At 36.9% G+C, this 16,684-nt stretch overlaps 1 protein-coding gene across 1 annotated transcript in view; it reads left to right on the top strand.

The window, feature by feature from the left end:
- Epg5 (ectopic P-granules autophagy protein 5) overlaps window positions 1-16,684 on the top strand; it is a 1,526,775-nt gene that overhangs the window by 675,622 nt on the left and 834,469 nt on the right. Inside the window, exon 25 of the mRNA XM_090380318.1 lies at window positions 12,784-12,916. Within this exon, the coding sequence (XP_090236444.1) occupies window positions 12,784-12,916 (133 nt within the window). The remainder of the gene's footprint in view (window positions 1-12,783; window positions 12,917-16,684) is intronic.

Below are 16,684 nucleotides of genomic sequence, written 5' to 3'. Positions count from 1 at the left end.
GATAAAACAAGGGGTATTATCATAACAAGGATTTATTTACCATTTGTACAACAATTATTTACACATTCTAAATTATTCATGATATCAAAATTTTACAACACAGTAATTATTATTATACATGAAATGGTGTCCTCCCTTAATCACTCTTCTTAAACAATTCATAAACTTCTATGTTTTCAATACAAAATCTTAAATATTCTATCCTATACACTTTTATATGGTCATATATATATATCCTTTCCAACATAACTTTCCAACATAACTTTCCAACATTCATATACTGAATAACTCAATAATTTTTCACTCTCTCTTACATACTCTAAGGAGGAAATTTCTACCGAATACAGTTCACTCTGTTAATAGCAATTAGACAATTCATGATATCAACTCCTTTACTTTTAACATGTTTATTTTAGTTTCTACCAATACCTCTAATCACAGATGAGTAACGTACTCACTCACTCTCTTTCTCTCTCTATATTTCTATTATATCCTATTCCTATCCTTACAATATAGAAGTCATCATGTCAAACAGTTTCAAACTTCTCAAACTGTCCTGTCCAATTTTCTCCCATGGATTTCTTTATAACACCGTTCTCATTAGTAAAATTCTCTAAACTGACTTACTTGGTCTCCCATTCTACCTGGAAGAGTAGTTGATTTCCAGTCCTTTAAAAGTGCCTCCACTCTGATTTATTCTGCTGATCCGCTAGGCTTACGGCTCTTTTCTGCTTCCACGTCGATCTTCCCACACTCAGGACTTTCCCCAGCCTTCCGTTAAAAGCTCGAACTGGCTTTCCTTATGCTGATCATTCTGCCTTTCGCTAGTACCTTTACCCAGCAAACTATCATGATCGGACTTTCTGTATGCTTTTCCCGCACTCCCAAAATATCTTTCCGCCACTCTCTCACACCTCTCCCCGGGATTCTCCTCCGGATCCTTTCCTTTCCTTTCTGGTTTCGGGACTCTGACTGTTGGGCTCTCCCTGCTCCCTCTGCCTCACCTTTTTGTTTCCCTCACTCCCTTATTTTTCGTCCAATCATTTGGTAGTCCTCCTTCACTCTCTTCTTTTTCATTCGTTCTCTACTTATTCCATTGTTTTTAACCAGATTCTGGTAGATCAAACTCCCTTCTTTGTGATGAGAGCATCCCGGCGCTACATCATCACTAGAATTTTATCTGGGATGACGGCTACCACTTACCTTTCAGTCACGCTTCCTTTCGAGACACAGCCCCTGAAATTGTTGAGCGTGCCTTCCATGCGGCCCGTTTATACTTTGTTATCATATCTGAACCCGGTGTACTCTCTGATCTCAGGTCTTCCCTTTGGAGTCCAAACCTTTTCCAGGGGTGTGGGCGTTCTTTTGTCCCTTACTACTGTAAATTGGACACAGCCCTTTTTCTGTAAACAAGAAGTGCATCGGACTGGCCTTCCCATTGTACTGCTGTTCGGTCAGACCCCCTCATGCTGCTACGCTAATCCCGTCCCTATTGAAATGTACACAGCACAAGCAAATCTGCTGAGTGCTTGTCTCTTTTTAAACATTAGATATTTTTCAAAAAAAAAAATGGTAAATTTGAATATCCTAATATATTTGTAAGAATGGATCTTACGTATTACTGACATGTTGTTTATCTGATAATATTGGTCAGAGAAACTCTTGCATATACCTCAAGAGTTCTTATCTGTTTCCCCAACTGGACATATTATCTAGATGTTCTGGGGGCAGAAACGTTTCAAGTGAGGGGGTAGCTAATGCAGGGAAGAGAGCCTAAAAACTTCAAGGATTGTGTTAGGGTTGTTAAATTTACAAGAACAGTAAATCTTAATTGTTTATATAGTAATGTTAGAAGTGTCGTCAATAAAATGAACAAATTCGAACTGCTGGTTAAAACAAGTAACACGGACATAATAGGGCTTACGGAAACATGGTGCCACCCGGAAATAGGGGATGATGAGTTTCAGTCCAGCTTGTATAATGTATTTAGGAAGGATAGGGTAGATAGACGGGGTGGTGGGGTAATGCTTCTTATCAGAAGCAGCCTGTGTGCAACGATAGCTTTCCCGGATTCAGACGTTTCACGTGCTAGTATAGACTCTGTGTGGTGTGGGATAGTTGGAAACAAAGGTATAATGCGAGCAGGAGTAATCTACAGACCAGGTGATTGTGAAGAGTATGATGAAAGCCTCTACATGCAAATGGAATGAGAAAGTAAGCGTTAGTGTCTTATTATGGGTGTTTTCAATTTGCCTCTAATTGATTGAAGAAAATGGGAAGGAAATTCGACATGGGGAACAAAATTTTTAAATCAACTAGATGACTGTTATTTTTATCAACATGTTAGGGAAAGTACTAGAGAAAAGAATATCCTAGACCTCATCATCACCCATGAATCAGATGACATAACAGGGCTGACAGTAGAGGAACCAGTAGCAGGAAGTGATCACGGAGTTCTACAGTGGATGATGAAGAGAGAGGTAGCAGTAGTAAAAGGCAAAGGAATGGAATTTCAGAAAATGAAATTACGGTGCCTTATGGTGCTACATGGCCTCTATTAACTGGGTAGATATTGCACAGAGAACGAATACAATAAAACTGTGGTATGCTTTTAAAACATTAATCACAGATGCCTTGAATGCATATTTACCATTAAAAAAAATACTCCACAAGGAGGGTTCCAAGTTGGATGAATAGTGAAGTTGCCACGTTACTTGATCAGAAAAAGGTGGCATGGAAACGATACAAAGCAATAAAAAGTACTGAAGCCTATAACAGCTTCAAGATGATCTGTAATAGAGCCACAGTAAAGGTTCGACAGGCAAAGGCAGTTTATGAGAAATCACTAGCAAACAGAGCAAAGAGTGGGGATAAGGAATTCTTCACATATATAAATGCTAAGAAGAGCAGGACAAACCAGATCGGACGTTTCCATAAGGGAAAGGGGATAGTATTAAATACACAAGCTGCCATTGAAGATGAACTCAACAGTTATTTTGCATTGATATTTACAGAAGAAAAACCTTTTGTGGCATCATCATCATCATCTGTCCTAACACCTACTTGTACCTGCGCTTCCTGAGCAATAAGCTCATCCGCACTTTATTCCTCTGTCCTATCAATTTTAGTCTTTTGATCCTTAATCATATCCTCCGTAAGAAAAATGAAACAGTTGAAGCGGGTATCAACTGTCTAGAGCTCAATTAAACTTTAAACTTCAAAGGCAAACTTCTATAAATTGTGATCCTTGTTCCAGCCAAACTAAAACTCTATAAACATTTCAAATTCATCAATATATTTTTGTATTTTATACTTTTTACAACTTTTTCTTTTATCCCACTATAAACTCTAAAATCAATATAAAACTCTAAACAATAAAATTCATCAATATATTTTTGTATTTTATACTTTTTTTTTTTTTTTCCAGCATTTCCTTTTTATACAACTATAAGATCAATAAATTCCAATTCCATCGAAATCTCAACTCCATAAAAACACTATTTACAAATTTACAAACTTTTACAATTATCTAATCCTGTTTATTTCTCTAGTGAACTCAGCAAAAGCTTCATTCCATTCTCTATTCTTAAACAAATCACTCCAGGTGTATGAGTCGGAGCCAATCTGCCTAATTAACATATTCCTTGGTATATCATATCTTACACACGGCCATAAAATATGCTCTGTATCCTCTACCATCCCACAAATACACATTGGATTTTCTTCTACACCAAGCTCTACCCGTCTTTTCTTTAACCCATGTCCAGTTATTAACATTGTTTGGAACATTCCTAGACCAGACCAAGATGAAATCTCTTTCATAGTTTTCACCCCAAGCAGTAAGGCAAAGGCAACTCGCCCCTTACAGAACCGTTCCATCTTTCCTTCCATATACAGTCTATATCTTACTGCAACCTTTTCTTTTCTACTTTCAAATCGTGTCTTCCATACTCTCTTCCCTCTTCTCTACAAGATATTATTCCCATAAGTTCTATTCTCTTATGTTCTTAATCGCATATTCCATTGTCCTTTTAAGTATAATCAGATCTACTGATTTCTTTCCTGCAATAAATTGCAGAGCATCATTTGAAATGGTTTTGCAGGACCGCATCACCGCTAGCAGGGCAAATCTCTGTGCTGAAATAAGACTTCTTTTAACATGGCTATTAGTCACTTTATGACCCCAAACCCCACATGCATATGTCACAATTGGTAGAAATATACATTTATAGAGGAGGTCTAAGGACTTACCTTTCACTCCCCATTCTACCCTTGTGACTTTCCTAATTTTTAAGTAAATCGTCCTCGCTTTATCTCTTAATTTCTGCATGTGAGGCAAAAAGAACATCCTTTCATCCACATAAACTCCTAGGTACTTGACCAAGGGGGCATATGCTATTGTTGTACCAAATATTTTTGCAGTTGGCCTTCTTTCACTGAGCTTCCCTTTGAGCAGAACCATGTGAGTTTTTTTTCATTGATATCTCCATTTTATGGACCTCAGCCCATTTCTCCACTTGTCCCATAGCCCTCTTAATTCTCTCCTCCAATTCTTTTCTAGACTTTCTCACCACCATTATTAACAAATCATCAGCATATACTACCAGTTCAAATCCTACCCACTCCTGAACCAGTAGCTCATCCAATACAATATTTCAACTATAAGGACTTATGATTGAACCTTTTGGAGCACCTCTTGTTACTTCCTGAGTAACTTTCCCATATTTCGTTACAATTGTAACTTTCCTATCTTTAAAATAATCTTTTAAAACTCCATAGAACTGCCCAGTACACTTCATTTTTCTCATTCTTGCTAGAAAGCTCTGCCAACACATACGATCAAATTCCCCCGTAAAGTTAAGAAATATACCTAGGACATAATTTTCTGAAGTCTCTTGTACATATGACCCCTTTTTAACCACAGCATCGTCAGTAGATTTCCCCCTCCAAAAGCCAAAATGCGTAGGGCTGCTCATTCCACTACTCTTATAATATCCCTCCAATCTATTCATCAACACTCTTTCAAAAATCTTTGCGATAACTGGCAATAATGCCCTGGTCTATATGATCCAGGATCCGTCCTCTCTTTTTCTCTATTCTCTAATAATATTTTAATGTATGCCTCCTTCCAACAACTAGGAAAGATTTTCTCATTTAAGCACACATTATATAACTCTACCAATTCCTTTCCAAATTTCAAACCAAACTTCTTTATCACGTCGGGTTGCAATCCATCTCTGCCTGGTGCTTTCTTTGTCTTAACTTTCTACAATACTATCTTCAATTCTTCCTCCGTAATTAAACTTTCAATTTCCTGCTCCCCCCCATATTCATTTAATTTTCTGATTTGTCTTTGTTCTCTACTATCCAAACTTATTTGATCTGTAGGAAACAATGAGGAGAGCAAACCACGCATGGAGGACTCCCAGTCCCTCCTACTCTGATTTTCTGTTTTAATAGTACTATAAACTTGATCAACTTTCATTCTATCAAAAATTTATTTGTATGGTAATGCCCATACATTCTTATTCATTTCCTCTTTTACATAGTTTAGCCATGCTTCTCTCTTCTCTTTTTGAATTCTACCAACATAGTGCCTCCTTAAATCCTCCATTTGTTCACTTATTCCTCTCCTCCATGCCCTCTGGAAATTCCTCCCAGCCCTGTTCACTCTCCTCATTTCCTAATATCCCATTCCACCAAGGAACAACCCTTTTTAATTCTGTGCTCCTCCTCATAGACCTCCAGCAACTTTCATATATAATACTAACTATTTTCTTAGCCCTTTCTCCAGCCAGGCTGCTATCTATTTCTTGTCTATTATCTCTTAAGTCTTTTTGTAATCTCATCGTCAAAACACTGCCAGTTTGCAGAACTCGCTGCAAACCTCTTTTCAAACCCTGTATTACTTTCTACCCTCTCATCTCTTATAACCCCAGCGGCTCATATCTGGTGAGTATGGGCTTGGTACACCCGGGGTCCTGAGCTGGATATCATCATTCTTCTCTTCCTTGGTGATTTCCCTTTTACTTCTGACTCTCTCTCTCAGGGTAATTCAGAATTTTTTTTTTTTTTTTTGGCTCGTGCAGCATAAGCCTCAGGCTTCCTTGCACCATATAGCTATTAATAATAATAATAATAATAACCTCGAAACTGATACATCTATGATTGCTGGTAGTCCAGTCCTCCCTAACCTCCAACACCATATCTTATTCCACAAGGCTTCTGTAGTTAATGTTAAATCTATATTAGATTCTCCTTGTATAGTAATGAAGGTAGAGGGCTGGCCCAGCTCATTTACAATATTAAGTCTCTGACTTATCAACATTTCCTCTATTGATTTCCTCTAATATCAGTATCGCAACTTCCCCAAGTTGTTGAACTTGCATTTGGATCAATACCAATTACAGTTTTCTTTCCTTGTAATATATCTACCACTTTTTCAATATTGTTTCAGTGTTTGGTCCTCTGTTGTTTTGTATATTTATCAATGATATTGATGAAGGTATATCAGGCTTAGTGTCGAAGTTTGCAGATGATACAAAGGTTGGCAGTGTTGTTAATGACAGTAACGGCAGTGTTGACAGTAATGACAGTGTTGTTAATGCAGTAGCACACTGCAACAGGATCTAGATAATTTGGGCAGATGGGCTAAGAAGTGGCAATTGAAGTTTAACCTTGACAAATGCAAAGTACTGCATATTGGTAGAAGTAACCCCAGAGAAATGTACCAACTGTGTGGTACTACACTTAAGGTGGTAGAAAATGAAAAAGACTTGGGAGTAATTGTGCAGTCAAATATGAAGTTTTCTGAGAAATGCTGACAGGCTGCCAGGGTAGGTCATGGGGTTTTGTCAATGATAAATAGGAATTTTGCTAGCAGGGAAAAGGAGATGATTGTCCTTCTATATAAGGCAATGGTCAGGCCATGCCTTGAGTACTGCATACAGGTCTGGAGGCCTCATTTTAGGAAGGATGTAGATTTGCTTGAGCGTGTACGGAGAAGGGCAACAAGATTGGTGAGGGGAATGAAGGGATCCTCTTACCAAGAGAGGCTTAAGTTCTGCAAATTGCAGTGGCTGCTGACTAGGCACCTGTGCAGTGATCTGATTGAGATGTATAAGGCCTTGAATGGGTTGAGCACGCTGAATTCTGATGGGATCCTTCCACTTATGCAGATTACGAACCTAAGATGGCATAAATTCAAATTAAGAAAAGAGAGATGTAGAATAGATGTTCGGAAATTTGCTTTTAGCCAGTGGGTGGTTAATTGCTGGAACAAACTTCCATCTGTCGTTGTGGAAGTTGATAGGTTAAATAAATTTAAGGAGGAACTGGACAGGCATTTTGAGGGAATGGTGTGTTTTTTTTTTTTTTTTTTTGGCTGATGCTGCATAAGCTCATACACTTGCTTTCTTGCATGACAAGCCGCTACTACTACTACACCCTTCCAGTTCAGCCCCAACGAATTCCCTAGTACTGTTCACTGATTATAAAATTAATATAGAAAGTATGTGTAAGGGTCAATGGACTCTTCAATGGCAAGCACAAATTCATAATAAACTACTTCAAATTAAACCTGTACTAAAATTATGTGCTTCCAGCCTCATTGCAAGCAGACAAGAAGATGTAATCCTAGCCAGAGCCAGAATCAGCCATACTGATTTAACTCATCTGTTCCTCTTGTCAGGTAATGACCCTCCTCAGTGTAATCATTGTCATACACCACTAGCAGTCAAACACATACTTCTGGAATGTACTCTAGGCAACGCTCGACTAGTGTCATTCAATTCTCTGGCAAACTTAAATGAACCTTGTTGCTTAGCCATATCATACGCAAAAAATCTAAAATCACAGAATTCTTCTGTTTCCTATAACGAATAGGACTGTATAGCTGTTTCTAACCGCTTCTACATCAGCCAACATAGGCAGTATGAATGACTTTACTAAGTGCAATATGGCCTAAGTAGCCATTGCACTTAAAACCCCATCAACAACAAGAACAATGGTACTGCTGTTGTTCTTACATCATCCATAACCTGTAGTCAGTTACCTTTAGAATAAGCATCTTTACTGCTGAACTACATGCCATACAAATGGCCCTAGAAACTATAAAATTGTACCAGTTTACCAATACTATTATTTTTACCGACTCTTTCAGTGTCCTTCTCGCTTTACAGCAATCAAGAAAGCATCACAACTAGCTACTTGGTGATATTCAAAACTTGCTGGCTCATCTAGCTAAGAACATGAAAGTAGTAAAATTTTGTTGGGTCGCTAGCCATGTTGGCATACCTGGCAATGAGAGTTCTGATCATGCAGCCAAATTTACTGTGCAACCAATTTATGATTCTTTCGAAATTTCTTTCACGGACTATAAATTCCTTATAATAAAGCTAAGTATGAATTACTGGCAAACCATATGGCAAAAGCAAGAAGGCAACAAACTCCTTCGGATTAAACCGGAACTCAGTCTTGGCCATCTAGTTTCAACTTGAACCAAAAGGAAGAAGTCACACTTGCAAGATTATAAATAGGACATACACACCTTACTCACTTTTATCTTCTTTCTTCCTCAGACCTGCCTTTTTGTCAGAACTGCAATAGGCAATTCACAGTCCAGCACATCATAATTGACTGCCCTCTCTATAGTGTAGTATGGCAAACCACCTTCTTATCAAGCCATGCAGCCCAAATCACACCTACTTTGCAACAAATATTAGACAACAGATCTGATATTGATGTAGTTTTCACTTTCCTAAAAAGGATAAAATGCTATGACAGAATATAATGCTTAAATCTCACATAATGCCCATATCTCACTTTTAATAATACCTGTTATCTCCTACCATTGTTTGGCACATAATGGCCTTTAGCTGCCGTTGCGCCGTAAAACCTCCAACAACTCTCCAGTCCTTGGTAAATTACTTGAAAAAATTATCCATAATCAACTTGTTTGAATCATAAAACACACCTAATGAGTAATAATCAGCATAGCTTTCATAAGAACAGATCCTCCTTAGATCTCATTATCAAGGCCGAGTCAGAAATTCTCAATGCCTTCATAAAAATAAATCTTGTTATGGTTTTCATAGACATAGAGAAGGCATTTGGCACTACTGGTGCCATGACTCTATACTCAGTGACCTCCATGCTCTTGGTCTACGAGGCAACCTGCCTATATTCATCAGGAACTCCTTCCAGAATCGCTTGTTCCAAGTTCGATACCATAACTGTCTTTCTATGAAATTTTTACAGGAAGAAATGCCACTGGTGTCTGTACTGAGTGCCACCCTTTTTGCTCTTAGAATTGATTACTGTTGAGACCTACCTTTTCGCGGATGAGATCCATTGAATGGCAATTGCAAATATCCCTGAATCAAGTCCAAAGGTGGGCAGGGCTCAATGGCTATCATCTATCTCAACAAAAAACTGTTACAGTCCACTTTTGTGTCTTATCTTATTTTCCTTAATGGATTAGGTGATCTGCCTGTTCCGATCTCGAAGAGGTCTGCCCATCTTTTCTTTGGGCTTCCTCTGTCTCGTTTTCCTTTTGCTCTATATGTATAAGCTAATTTATGGAATCTATTATTTTCCATTCTTTCTACATGTTCTTTCCATCTTTGTCTGTATTCTATAATTTTGCCATTAATTGAGTAAATCTTTAATTCCTCTCTAATATTTTTGTCCACTTTTGTAATCAACGAAAAATGCACATAGATCCTGAACTTCAAATGTCAAACTTTACCATTCCAGTGGCTAATCTTGACAGGAAATTAAATTTCTTTGAGCACATTAAATCTGTGTGTACTTCCTGCCTCAAAAAGCTGAACATACTAAGAGTTTTATCTGTTCTGTCTTGGGTTGCAGACCGTGCATCTTTTCTGCTTTTATATAGAGAACTGATCAGACCCCGATTTGATTATAGTGCTCAACTGTATGATTCTTCTCGAGAGAGTGCACTACACTGGCTAGATCCTATATAGCAAGTTGCGGATTGCACTTGATGCTTTCAGGACATCTCCTACCCATAGTTTATATATCGAAGCTCATGAGCTTCCTCTTTACCTCCGCAGAAAAACATTACTACCTAAGTACGAGCTAAAATACATAGTTGTTGTTCACATCCTATTGAGCCATAGTTCTTTAATCCTTCACTAAAAAATCGCTATATAATTAAACCCAGTAAAATGAGACCAGCAGGTTTACACCTTATTGAATTAACATAGAGTTGGAACATTGCTATTTTCATCAGGCTATAAGTGATGAAATACTCTCATCCACCTTGGACACTGCCTCTCAATTAACTTGTAAGACTTATCTTCACAAGTGGGGAAAGAATCACCTACTGACAATCAACATGAAACAACTCCATGCAAGCCATATCAAATTTTTTGCCAATATGTATACTGATTTCTCCAAATCACGTGCAGCCATTGGAGCAGCAGCAGTATTTCCCTCTACATTCATTTCTGCTGCCCTTCCATCTGAGTATAGCAGCTTCTCTGAGAACTTCGTGCAATAAAATTAGCTTTAGAAAACCTGAATCTCCACCCATCTTTAACATACATAGCTTGAGCTCTCTGAATACATTGAGCTCTCTGAGCTCAATTACAGCAATACAAACTTTTCCTACAAGGTTCATCCTATGTTAAACCAAATCAGAAGCTTCTTATTAAAAATTGAGAAACTTCATCAATCAGTGACCTTTTATGGATTCCAGTGCAATCGTGGATAAAGGGGAATTGAACTTGCTGGCAAAACTGCCAAAAATCTGTTAACGTATGATTTAACCTTCATTGCTGTTCCAATCTTTGATTATAATCATATCATGCAAATAGCATGTCTTTCACAGTGGAAAGAGCTATGGCACATCCAAACCAATAATAAACTTTATCAGTTGAAAAGAGGATCCACGGCTTTGGCGCTCTAGCACCAAAGCAATGCGAAGAGAAGTGGTGCTTGCACTTCTGTTATATGTTTTAATGTCTTCAGAACTGAAGACATTAAAACATATTTTTCTGTTTTCAGGAAAAAATGCCTTCCTTTTTGTTTTGAGTGGAACAGTCGGGCAAGCACTCGGATGTCAAGGTCTGGCCAGAGAGGCTGTTTGTTGTCTAGATCAAAGAACTTTGTTCCAAAATCACTGCTAGACCCCCCCCCCCCCAAAAGCTGTCCTCCTCCTACCCTTGCACATCAAAATGGATTTGATGAACCAGTTTTTGAAAGCTTTACCTCAGGAAGGCTCCTGTTTCAATCTCCTTTCTACTAGTTTCATTGATCACTCAAGAGAAATGAAAACGTGTTTTTGTTGGACCTCAAATTCACAGACTGATGAGGAACCAAGATTTTGAGGGAACTATAAATTAAAAAAAAGAAAACAGGCATGGTGGATTAGCTTCACATTTGTTGTTGATAACTTTTTAAGGAACAACAAGCATCCAGACTGCAAGAATATAGTTGAAAATATATTGGCAAACTTTAAAAGGCTGGGCTGCAACATAACCAAGGTACATTTTTTTACATTCCTACATTGATTACTTCCCAGAGATGGCGCCTCCGTAGCCAGGTGGGAAGGAGCAGCAGTGCGTACCACATGCTTCTTGATTAGACCGGGGTTCGAGCCCGTCACCACCAAATACGGAGGATGCGGAAAGGTCAAGGATTGACCACCGCATATCCCGGAGCAATATGGCCTTAGTTGCTAATGCTCCTAAAACCAAATAACAAACAAACAAACAAACTTCCCAGAAAATCCAGGAAGTGTTAGTGATGAACAGGGTGAGAGTATTTTCCAGGAAATTAAAGATGTTGAGATGAGGTACCAGGGGAAGTGGAATGTCAACATGATAATTGTGTATTGATGGATGCTGAAGAGGGACTATAAAGAAAAAGAACTGCAAGAAAATCAATGAAATTAAAATTTGACTCATTGTAGATCAGATGGATGTTCAGTAGTTTACCATACTGCCCATTTTAATAGTTTTCAACATGTATTTAAATATAAATGTCTGGGAAAAGTAGCATTTTGTTATTTTCAGTGCACAAATTCTGCCAAAATTAGTATAATAATAATAAATCATGAAAGAAAATTTGAAGAATTAAATTTTCTTTGATCATTTTTAAAGAAACCTTACATGATGGAAACAAATGGAAGTCGTTTTTGAAATCTGCATTAGAAAACGATTCAGAAACACCCTTTTCTGAGAAAAAAATCACTGAAGTTTTTTAAAAAGGTCCGGTAGTATTATTTGCACAAATATTTCTATCAATACTGTCACCAAACACATCACAAGTTAAATATTATCAGTTGCAACTGTTTCTATGTAAACAGTCATAAACTCCACTTATTTGTGTAACTCCCATCCCAGAATAAAATAAAATTTTTGGTGGTACCAAAGTCATATTGATAATAACCATGTAAATTGGTGTTATTTAAATTAAATATCCTTCATTCATACTACTGATATTTTTTATGGAAAAAGAAAATTATGGAAACTTTTTTTTTTTTTTTTTTTTTTTTTTTAAGCTATCACTATTTTTCACAGTTCAATGTAAGGTCACACATAATAATGAACAAAAAAAAAAAAAAAAAAAGAAAGAAAGAAAAAGATACTAATCTTGTTTTACTATTTTTTCTACTTACATTTTATTATTTGCGTAATTTGCAATATTAAACATTCTGATTGTAGCATAATTTTGTGTTCTATGAATAGTGTTGTTGCATCATTAACTCTTCAACTTTCCAATAAATCTTTCACCCTTAATTCTTTACATTTTCAGACTGTTTCGTACATTTCATATTTGGATTAAAGATTCTCATCTAAATGAGGCAATGTTATGTATTCCTACTCTAGGCCCGGAATATCAAGCTGATCTTCTGAAATGGGTTATGGATAGTGATCTGGATGATGAGGTGTGTATTCAAAAAAAAAAAAAAAAATAGCAATATTACCTTGCTAATATTCTTATTACAATAGTTATTCAAAAATAAAAACTGCAAAATCAGTGTATAATCAGTATATTTTGGGGGAAAAAAGCCATTATTGATTGAAGTCATGAGTGCCTGTATGACACCGTCAGCTGGTGTAATTAGTAATTCATCAATTTTCAAGTCATGTATCGACGTTGAGAAGCAATCTATATTGTAATTTTTTAATACAGAATGGGATCAAAACTTGCTGAAAAATCTATTGTAGAATGATGGCTCAGTATGGTGACCTATGTATGAACAATAGAAAGTCTGTGAGTGGGTGAATAAATGTTAAGGACATTAATGAAAGTGTTGGGGACTCTATACTTAAAACAGGACAAGCACATTGTGTCATGATACCAGAAGTGGAAAAACTCATGGTAGAAAACTATCACGTTATTATTGAATAAAATTGCCTTGGCTTGCAAGATTAACGTTCGTTCAGTGCGTTCTGTCATTAGTAAAGAGTTGGGCTTTTATAAGAAATGTGTGTGTTAGATGGATTCTCCAGAATATAGCACCAGAACTGAAGATTAACAACTGAATTTATGTCTCATGCTTCTTAGGCAGTATGAGTGTGAAGGAGATGTCTTCTTAGAATGCATAGAAACTGTGGATGAATCTTAGGTGACTATTGCATACCAGAAAGCAAGTTTGAGAGTGGTGCCATATAGACACACCTCAACTGAAGAAAGCCCATATCCACTCATCAGATAGGAAAGTGTTATTTATTGTATTCTTCGATACCATAATGGAGTGATTCTGGAAAGACGAGAAATAATTATGAGTGATAGACTCTGGTAAACTAATGAAAAATTCCTTCCTGTAATTGGTTCAGAAGAACAATTAGTCAGCAATTTGAAAGAAATAAATTTTCTGTCATCAGGTTTTATGCTTACTGCTGCATGAAAATTCTATCTATGCATGACTTGTTCTATTGTGAATCTCTTCAAAATTGAAGTACAGCCCCACTCCTCACACACATTTAGGTCAGATTTACCACCATATAGTTATTACATTTTTTGGCCACTAAAAGACACATTAACCCTTTCCCGGAACTTTTTTTCTGGAAAATGTGCCATAACGGATCGACTTTTTTTATTTTAAAGATTAAAAGTATGCATCATGCGAAAACACATTGTATATTTTTATTTTTATTTTATTAATTTTTTTGTAGAAAATACATGGGAGTAATTAACCCAATTTGGGCTATCCAGAGTTATCTTGTGTACACCAAAAAGTGTGCAAATTATACAGATTTTTTTAATAAATTAGAATTTGAGCTAAAATAAAGGCACAGAAAAAGTCTTCATTACCCATTATATAAATAAATTTGAAAAACCAAGTGGAACGTACAATCAGTAATCACAAACTAACTACATTTTGACACATGGCCGTAACAAGTGGACAGGCAAGGTAAACATCGTTACGGGCAGCAGTTCAAGAGGGGCCGAATTATTTTTCGATATTGTTTTTGTGAATTATTTTCATGGGTTCGGTATTCTGCATTTAGGACAGCAAATTATATTTGGCTTACTGGCAGCACAGGAATGGGCGATATTGTTCTGACATTGCTGTACAGTATAAGTAAAACTAAAGCCAGTTGTTTTCTGCCAGGCATAAGAAAATCCTGAGAAACTCGGGATTTACCTGCCTAATGCAAAATTAGCCAGATAAATGCCAGAGAAAATACGTTTCAATCCTAAATTTGGAGGTATTATTGTTTGCTTTGGGTATTATCGTATTCCGAGATATTTCATGTAGTTCCAAATAACTTTTTAAACTAAAAACGAGATATCTCAGGATAATCCATGAAGGAGATAAGATGTCATTTATTGTTAGATAAAGTGGCCAAGACTAGTGCACAAATGGCTCAACACCAACCACCAAACTATTCTCTTGAGGATTCCAAGAATTAATGCAGCATTGGAGTAAGTATGTTGAACATAATGACAACTGCAGATTTATATGCGTGGTTTCCTTGTTGCTGTGAAATATAAGTTTCGTTTAACTTTTTGCAGTTTTCATTTAATTGAATTTTGCAAAATATTGCTTGTCTCCACTTTTACCATAATAATCATCTATCGAATTGTCCATCTTAACCAGTGAATTCTTGTTTAATTTGTTATCTAAGTGTATTCAGCATACCTAAGTGGTTATAATAATAATAATAAAACACTATGAAACTTTCCTTTCCTTGTCATAAAGTAACTAAAATGCTGTGGTAATCATAACTGATTTTCAGTGATTTCAGCATAGCAAATTAAGAATGAAATTTGGCAAAATGTGCAAGTACTATAAAAAAGTGGGTAAAAAAAATCTGTATTTAAATATACAAGTGTAAAACAAATTCCAAGGGTCACTAAATGCAAGTATTGCAATTGTTTATACACTACATTCTTGCTGGAACGACTTGCCCCGGGTGCTAAGCTTTATAGTGATCAAGCAATTTTCTGAGTGATTCATAGAGCATTTACTTACTCAAAGCCATATTTCTTCTTTAGTTTAAAAAGTTTTTTACGCTTTATTTAATCAATAACTTAGTCTTACAAATGGTAAGAAAGTTTCAGAAAGGAAAATCACCTTTCTTTTTTCCTTGAAACTAACACTAACTTTTATACCGCTTGGTCACTCTAGTGGCACTGCTCCTGCCTCCCTGTGGTGGGGCTGGTAACCTAGGAGAATAAATCCACTCTCCCAGGGCTGAAAAGAGCAAAGACGGATAACAAAATTTTTCCACCTTTAGAGCCATCATGCTCAAAAATAGAGACAAATCACATGGATAATGGCTTTTCTCAACCGAAGAGTTTGGGAAAAAAAACTCCTCAAGAGGAGGAGATACCAGCTTTCCTCATATTACATTCACTATCAGACCAGCCTATGAGTAAACTATCCCCATTCCTTGTGCAGAAGTGCTTTGAGATTGCCGCAGGTTCACCTGAAACAGTTAGGCGACTCCAATCTGGTGATCTTTTGGTTGAGACTACCCAACCTCAACATTCTGCAAAGCTATTAAAGCTCACAACATTTGCAGGACAATCAATAAGTTAAACCCCATGCCACCCTAAACTCTTCTAAGGGAGTAATAACAGAATGGGATTTATTAACTGTATCAGAGGAGAAAATTATCAAAGAGCTTTGCAAACAAAAAGTCATCCACGCAAGGAGAATTATGACTTGAAAAGATGAATAGATGGTATTCTTGTTCCAACAGGGAGCATAATTCTCACTTTTAACACACCTAGCTTACTAACATCTGTCAAAGCAGGCTATCTGCATTGCCGCATCTGACCACACTTCCCAAATCCCATTAGGTGCTACAAATGCCAAAACTATGGACGATCCCATACTACATATTGAGGTGAGGCAGTATGCCCCAACTGTGGGTCAAAAGAGCATAACCAATCTAATTTCACCATTACCACTCCACATTGCCCAAATTGTAAGGGTAATCACCCATCTTTCTCAAAACCATGTGAACTATGGAAGCAAGGAAAAAAAATTGAAAAATATAAAGTAGAAAATGAGGTGACATACCCAGAGGTGAGAAGACAAATAATGAAAACAGAGACAAAGCATATGTATGCCACAGCCACTCACCATTTCCATTTAGTGGGGATTCAAACTGATGTATCAGTTCCTCTGAATGTATCTATTTCTAATTGTGCTCAATCATTACTCTCTAATTCGAAGGTCTCCTTGGCAACAAAC

This window comes from Mastigoproctus giganteus, chromosome 8, assembly GCF_048544385.1.
Source record: "Mastigoproctus giganteus isolate SK-2022 chromosome 8, ASM4854438v1, whole genome shotgun sequence".
In the NCBI taxonomy this organism is placed as follows: domain Eukaryota; kingdom Metazoa; phylum Arthropoda; class Arachnida; order Uropygi; family Thelyphonidae; genus Mastigoproctus; species Mastigoproctus giganteus.
Note: the sequence above shows the minus strand (reverse complement) of the source record. Positions and strands in the feature narration are given on the sequence as shown.